The sequence below is a fragment of the Gadus chalcogrammus genome, chromosome 9 (genome assembly GCF_026213295.1).
Source record: "Gadus chalcogrammus isolate NIFS_2021 chromosome 9, NIFS_Gcha_1.0, whole genome shotgun sequence".
Lineage (NCBI taxonomy): Eukaryota > Metazoa > Chordata > Actinopteri > Gadiformes > Gadidae > Gadus > Gadus chalcogrammus.
Genome location: NC_079420.1, coordinates 7,865,738 through 7,873,312, shown reverse-complemented (window position 1 = coordinate 7,873,312; position 7,575 = coordinate 7,865,738). Strand labels below are relative to the sequence as shown.

General features: G+C 47.6%; 1 protein-coding gene across 1 annotated transcript; it reads left to right on the top strand.

Annotated features, from left to right (window-relative positions):
• Positions 1-1,341: 1,341 nt before the first annotated feature.
• On the top strand, positions 1,342-7,249 carry si:dkey-29p10.4 (tripartite motif-containing protein 14). Its single transcript, XM_056598577.1, has 7 exons — positions 1,342-1,656; positions 2,035-2,936; positions 3,312-3,407; positions 4,457-4,705; positions 5,182-5,204; positions 5,698-5,852; positions 6,243-7,249. Exons 1-7 carry the CDS (start codon positions 1,416-1,418, stop codon positions 6,800-6,802), a joined length of 2,226 nt encoding a protein of 741 aa, XP_056454552.1. The 5' UTR covers positions 1,342-1,415; the 3' UTR covers positions 6,803-7,249.
• Positions 7,250-7,575: the final 326 nt, after the last annotated feature.

Genomic DNA, 7,575 nt, shown 5'->3' with positions numbered 1-7,575 from the left:
GTGTGTGTGTGAACACCTGTGTTTGTGAGTGTGTGTGTGTGTGTGTGTGTGTGTGTGTGTGTGTGTGTGTGTGTGTGTGTGTGCGTGTGTTCGGGCACGTGTATGTGTGTATGTGTCTGTGCATGTGTGTGCTTGTGTGTGTGTGTGTGTGTGTGTGTGTGTGTGTGTGTGTGTGTGTGTGTGTGTGTGTGTGTGTGTGTGTGTGTGTGTGTGTGTGTGTGTGTGTGTGTGTGTGTGTGTGTGTGTGCACGAATACTTATAGAGTGAGTGTGTGTGTCAAGGTATTTATTTATTTTTGGCTTGCACAACCATGAGCTCAATTGAGTGAGTTAATGTGTATTGTCTGCGTTAATGTCTGTGTGCAATATTTGATAGGCTAGCAAACCAATACATCCACCTCACACACACAATGATTCTATTGTGTGGCCAAATGTCTCTATCTCTCTCTCTCCCTCTCTCTCTCTCTGTCTCTCTCTCCTTCTCCCCTAGTTGTGACATTCATGAGGATTAGTATAGATCTGTTTGTATTACCATCTGTTGGTTATATTGCAGTTCTGAATGTCCTCCCTGTATTCACCCTGTGGATATCTTCTGTAAATACTTAACCCATAGATACCAAACACTTAGAAAACATGAGGGTGTACTTAAAAAAAAGAACAACAAAATTAGATTATTACTATTATTATATAAAAAAAAAAACGACATATATAAATGAATACTAAATAAAGATTTTCACAGTATTTAAATAAGTATGGTTTTGTTATTTGTAACATTTAAGAAGGTTGTGTGTCTTGATTGTATGTTTTGCTGTCACAAAGCTCTTCAAAACATAAATTTATAAGCAAACTAATGCTGTTTGGCCATGTTATCAACACACAATATAAATAGAAACGCATAGAAGATAAGACGCTCTATATATCGGATGCAGGAAATTCTGGAAATATATAATGGGGCATATATGCTATAGGCAGGGGTAAACCACTTTGAATTATGATTATGAGAAATTATTTTTCTGTCTGTCACATGCCTGGACCACCATAGGAGAAGGAATGTCTGGGTATTTGGATCAAGCCGATAAGAAGCCTTTAATGGTGGCAGTCAACCAACCCAGTAAACCCTACCATGGCATAAGCAAAGTTTTAAAACAGTGGTGCGACTGCCATGCTCTTTATTCGAACGATTATAATAAAAAGGTATGCATGATTAGAAAAACAAACGGAAGCGTTTAATGAGTGCAGTCAAAGTGTCTGCACCTTTAAGAGCAAACACCAGCGTAGGGGAGGGGGGAGAGGGGCTAATTCAAACGTAGCTCCTCCCCTAAACTATTGCGAATGCGGAAATAACAAAACATCGGTTAGGCAGGCGTCCATGGTCCGCATCTGTAGTGTAATTCAGAAACAGAAACACATGAAGTAATGGGTGCTGTGTTAGATACACCATCGGTGTGTCCTCTATGTAAAGAGCTGGTCGGGGACCCGATTATTTTGAAATGTAAGCATCGTTATTGCCGACGCTGTATTGGGGATCTGTGGAGCATTACGCCGTCCGGACCATACAAGTGTCCTGAGTGGAAATGTAAGACTGTTTACAACACACTGCCCTTTGGGACGAGGAGCGCCACGGAGCCGGGTTCCTCGGGTCAAGCCCCCCCCCAAGGTAGTTGGTGCATAGTTCTATAATGTGCTGTATGATGTATTGTATTGCTAATGTAGTTCATTGGTAATAACAATGTGCATTGTTGCCTTTCTATTGCACACTTGGTTTTTCGTTGTACGTATGTTTTCATGCTTTTATTATTACCTTTCTTGTTACTTACTTTGATATTACTTTATGCTTCCTTGACGACAGCCTGGAACTCAATAAATAAAGTCAAAACTTGATAACTTGACTTGATACTGAGATAGAAATGTGACATACTAGGGTTGCAACAAGTCATTAATTATCGTAGCATGTAGTTCGTACAGCATGCTTCTCGAGTTTCAGATTTACATTTACATTTACCTTTCCCAACTACAATTTTTTGCCTTCTATAAGGAACGTCAAGCAACCCTAAATGGGAAAGGCCTCCTTTCACCAACGTCTACCTGGGGAAGCGAAAAGCCAGCGCTCCAGTGGACGACCGGCCCGACCCAAAACGGCCAGCCGTGGCCCGTCCCCACCCCGCGGCGCCTTCCAATGAGCCGTCAGAGGCCCCGACAACCACCCCTCCGCCTGTCCCGCTTGCCCGCGACGAATCGCCACCGTCCCTTGATGACGACCACAGGTCATCGGACCACAGCGAGGAGCCGGTTGAAGAGGCCTCAGAGGCTCCCGCCCGGCACACCAAGCCGGACACAAAACCAGAAGAAGTGCTCACGATGGACGACTCCAGTAGATCCAGCAGCGAAGAGGACGCCTTCGTCCCCGCTCTGGCGGCTCCGCCCCCTGACCTCGGAGGGACGGCACGCGTCAGCTGGATCTCGCCGTTGTTCGCCCACCGCCCCAAACTCACCGCCACCCGGAGGCTCTCCCCTGGGCCTTCGTCCCCCCGCCGCTCCCCCATGGCCCCGCGTCCGACCATCAGCCCGCCCCCCGTCCCTTCATCTCCCCAACGCTCCCCCATGGCCCCGCGTCCGACCGCCAGCCCGACCCCCCCCGTCCCCTGCCACTACTGCGCCGGCGGGGCCCAGCAGCCGGCCGTGAGGACCTGCCTGGTGTGCGGCGCCTCCATGTGCGCCGAGCACCTGCGGCCCCACCTGGACTCGCCGGTGTTCCGGAGCCACACGCTGGTGCCGCCCCTGGAGGACCTGTCGGCGTGGCGCTGCCCCGAGCACCAGGAGATGAGCCGCATCTACTGCCGGCAGTGCGCCGTGTGCGTGTGCACCGTGTGCACCGTCATCGGCTCCCACCGGGACCACGCCTGCGTCAGCATCCGCGAGGCCGAGCGGGAGCTCAGGGTGAGGACGGGGGAGACGGGGGGGACAGGGGACGGGGGGTCCTGCTTGGGTGCTTTTTATATTGCATTCCTGGTGGTATTAGTGAATGATGCATGCTGATCATTTTCTGTGTGTTTCTCGGTTATTCAAATGTTCCTAATGGTAAATTCATCTAAGGGACTATTACATTTCTTATATTCAGTTGCAAAATGTTACTCTCCAATTTATTTGCTGCTAATATAGGTATTAATATAATATAAGAGCTCTGATCAGTTTCCCAGAAGATATAGCTGTCTACATTGGCTAGAGTGCATCATGCCGCATGCGATGTCCTCACGGATGGATCGATTTGGCCGCACCGTGTCTTTAAAAGGTTGCGTACGTTCCCATCACCAGGGCAACCTGAAGGAGGAGATCCAACAGCTGCAGGAGTCTGAGAACACACTGATCCAACGACTGGCCGGACTCAGGCAGAAGAAACTGGATTTCGAGGTGAGCACGGCGTTGTCTATTTACACAGTGTGGTATAGTCTGTGAGGGGCATAGCTTCAGCGTCAATGCAATATAATTAGGGGTGTAACGGTACACAAAAATCTCGGTTCGGTACGTACCTCGGTTTTGAGGTCACGGTTCAGTTCATTTTCGGTACAGTAAGAAAACAAAATGCAAATTATAAATTGTTGTTCATAACACACTTTTGTGCTTTTAACAATAGGAACATTAGACAATACAAAGCTAGAATTCTGCTCAAAAATATAAATACAAGATTCTGAAATGTAGAAATAAAAATAAATAACATTGGCTTAGTTTCTTTAAAAAATATATTTTCGCCATGTGCAAAATTGAACAATTGCAACACTAAACAGTTTCAAGTTGTTGCTCAGATTAACTTTTACTCCCCCCCCCCCCCCCCCCCCCAATCTTTAGCCCTGATGACTTTCACTCAATCTTCATGTTTTTTGCCAGAAAAATTAGCTTATAAAAACAGCTTATCCACATTATCTGCAGGATAATAAACGGGAGACCTTAATGTCGCGGGAGGGTCCTCAATCTCTGGCTTGTTGCCAACGCTAGCGGCATTAGCATTGGCCATGATGGTCGCTAGTACTACTGTTAGGTGCGTCACGGTGTGTGCAACTGTGCATATGCGGCTGCAGCATGTTCCACACATGCGGTCCTCTACTTAATATGTCCGTATGGAAACTTGTTCGGTTCGCCTCCATACCGAACCGAGCACCCCGTACCGGAACGGTTCAATACAAATACATGTACCGTTACAACCCTAATGATAATGTTAATGGGATATACACACATCTATGTAAACAGATTAACCAGGTCAATAGCGTGTAGCCCCTAAAGAAAACGGTAGAAATACCCTTTTAAAATCCCCTTCCTAAAGCTTTGTGTACTGCAGTCTCCCCCTAGAAGTTCTGCTTTATTTTGAGAACAACTGCTGTATCCCAGAGGAATCACAGGAAACACCTGACGGGAAACAAGCAAGCACAATGGCCTTGACTGACCCTCGCCCTCCCGGTCCATAGGGGGTGCTGGAGGAGGCTCGCTCGGCGGTGCAGCAGCAGTACGCTGCCATGAGGGAGGCCCTGGAGCAGGAGGAGCAGTCGGCCCTGCAGTGCGTGGTCCAGGAGGAGGCCAGGTCCGTCGGGGGCCTGGAGGGCCACCTCAGCAGGCTCCAAGGCTCCCTGACGTGTGTCCAGAAGGGCCTGCACACCCTGGAGGGCCTGGCCGACGCCAAGGGGGAGCAGCGGGTCCAGGAGCAGGCCTTCATCATGGTGAGACACGGGCCCCTTCATGGAGCTTGAGCTGTAGCGTGCACACCCGGGGGCCAGAATACGGTCATGCAGCAGCATGGCTCCTGCATGGAGCTTTAGCAGAAGCCGTGCAGACCTGGATCCAGAACAGCGTTTTGGAGCACAGGCCTGATTTGCCTTTCCGTAGCTTTGGGCAGGTGTGGTAGAAGGTGATGGTTTTGACTATTGAGGAGGAGGTTTAAGCCACTCGAGTCCAGTGCCAGGAGTGAACCCATTCTTATTTGGCAAGGTTTTGGAAATCTGATGGCGATATTCCTCATTGGTTAAAGATGTTCAACAAACCCAATAATATATATATATATATTTATATATATTGTCAAAATGCATCCGTGTCTGGACATACATTTAGGAGGTTACTGCCTAATGCAAGTTATCTATTTATTAACTTCACTAACGCATAATTTAAATGCCATTTTTTATGTTTTTCTTTATTACAGGAGTACAGCAAGATCACCCAAATGTAAGCTGATTTAGTTATATACCTTATGATGTTTGCACATGCATTTTGTCAATTGACCATGTTGTGTAGTTCTTAGATTTGTTAAATAACGTTTAATTAAATGTATAATGATAGGTTATTAGCTATAACCCTGTATTTGAAACGACTAAATTAATTTATAACTTTAGTGTCTTTACTGTCGGAGGAACTTTACTGTCAAATAATCCAATAACCGCCATTCAGAAGAAAGTGATTAAAAACCGTTTTTATTGAAATGAAGGATGATATGATCACCGTCTGTGTATATTTTTGGCTGATTTGCAAAGCAGGATTAACAACAAGCACCCGGTTCCCTCAACACAAAGCGTGCTCCTGCATATCTCCACAAGAATCTATTTAATCGACTTCTCATTGTCACCTCGCGCCGCAGCACCTGCAGCTGCATACAAAACCCCCATCTTCTCGCCTCATTTACACCCTGACCCTGCTCCCCCCCCCCCCCCCCCCCGGTCAGGTTCAGTGAGGCTGGTCCCGGTGTCGTGGACCTGGACCCCCCGGAGGAGGAGGAGGTGGACCGCGCCCGGCTGCACTGCCTGAAGAGCTGGACGGAGAAGAGGCTGAACACCCTGGTTATCTCCCTGCCCGAGAGAGACCCTTTACGACTGCTCTGTGAGACACTACTGTTTAACACCTTCACTTCCTTATCACGTCCCACCACATTCGACTCTGTCACTTATCCACTGATAGTTTGGTTGGTTTGCTTCTTAAAGTTGTAGTAGCTAAGATTTGTGTGCTGTTATTTGAGTGTAATTTGTAAGAAATGGTTCAGCCATTCGTCAGCTGTTGGTGAGTGAAATGCGTTCTGATATTTTGGGGGTTTCCAGGTTCAAAATCATACTCTTTCCTGCTCCTTCTTTAAAACTCTTGGTTCTTACCTCCAGCACCTCTAAGACTCAATAATAGTGCATCGCTTCCATCATTCTTTTCTCCATACTTCATCTAGTGGATCTATTACTTATCCACCTGTTCTGGGTCTAATTTAAGTCTTTATTTGTGCAGATGGGACCGTTCCCTCCCTGGACGCAGACACGGCCCACCCCAAGCTGCTGCTGTCCCCAGACTACAGACAGGTGTCCTATGGTGAAGTTCAGCAGGCCTATTCAGAGCAGGGGGCTCGATTTAGCTCCTTCCCCCAAGTCCTGGCCTCCGAAGCCATGGATCAGGGCCGCTGGTACTGGGAGGTGGAGGTGTCTTCGGAAGACGCCGGCCAGTGGAAGGTGGGGGTGTCTGAGGCCCAGATCGGGAGAAAAGGCCAGAAGGGAAACTGTCGTCTGGGCCTCAATCCCTTCTCCTGGTGCCTGGGTGCGGAGCGGGGCAAGGTGGAGGCCATGCACGACAGAGCGTCTGCCTCGGTGGCAGTGGGGCGGCTGCAGAGAATAGGAGTGTTCCTGGACTGTGACGAGGGCGTGTTGTCGTTCTTCAATGTGACACCAGGGGGTGCCCTAGCCTTACTTCACACGTACAAGCAGGAGTTTGCTGAGCCGCTGTACCCGGCCTTTTCTGTCTGTAAAGCACAGCTGACCATCTGTGATCTGTTCAAAATGTCAGACCCCGAGTGAGGGAGGGGGAACGACATCCGTGTGGCTCTTTGAGAAAAGGTCATCGTGATGCTTTCTTTTATGTGTTTTTCAATTTGTATCTGTATAAATAGGCCTATGTATGCTTCTTTGACATTTTGTTCAATAATTTGTCAAATTTGTCAAATTCTGTGTGCAAGCATTTAATTCATACAAATAAGTTGTTACACAGCAGCATTTTACTCCATTCCAAAAGAAATGTATTTGTATTTGTAATGTGCGGTGTCTTCCATAACACATTTCACGTATAGTATCAAGCTTTTAAAATCATTGTGGAAATCAATATATTTCTGTTTCAAATAACTTTAAATAATTTCCCTAAAAGATGTGTTTTTATTGAGTTTCATTCACTTTTTACACGATCCCTCTGAAAATAATGAAAGCCATGTGTCGCAAAAAAAACGGCAGAGGTGAGCGAGAGGTCAGCCCAATGAATCACGGCCCGCTGTGCGATCGTTTATCCCACCTGACCGGACACCGGTATTGTGTCTGTAACTTTACACCCCCCCGCTACCCCCCCCTCCCATCCATGGGCCCCAGACTGACCAAACACCACAGTCAGCGAGATCTCGCAGAGCGATACAAACAGCTAGTGTTTCTGAACGGCACCCCCCTCTCTCCCGCACGAGCTGCAGAAGTCATTCATTCGGTGGGTGACCTCATTAAGACCGGGTACCACAGTCATGTTTATAGAGATTTCTTAAGGGCAGTAGAAGGACTGCTGGCCACTAGAGCTGCCTACAAACAATGTAGAT

Coding starts and splice junctions, on each gene's coding strand:
- si:dkey-29p10.4 (XM_056598577.1), top strand. CDS start 1,416: ATGGGTGCTGTGTTAGATACACCATCGGTGTGTCCTCTATGTAAAGAG. Junction 1,657..2,034: donor GGGTCAAGCCCCCCCCCAAG/GTAGTTGGTGCA, acceptor GCCTTCTATAAG/GAACGTCAAGCAACCCTAAA. Junction 5,853..6,242: donor AGACCCTTTACGACTGCTCT/GTGAGACACTAC, acceptor TTATTTGTGCAG/ATGGGACCGTTCCCTCCCTG.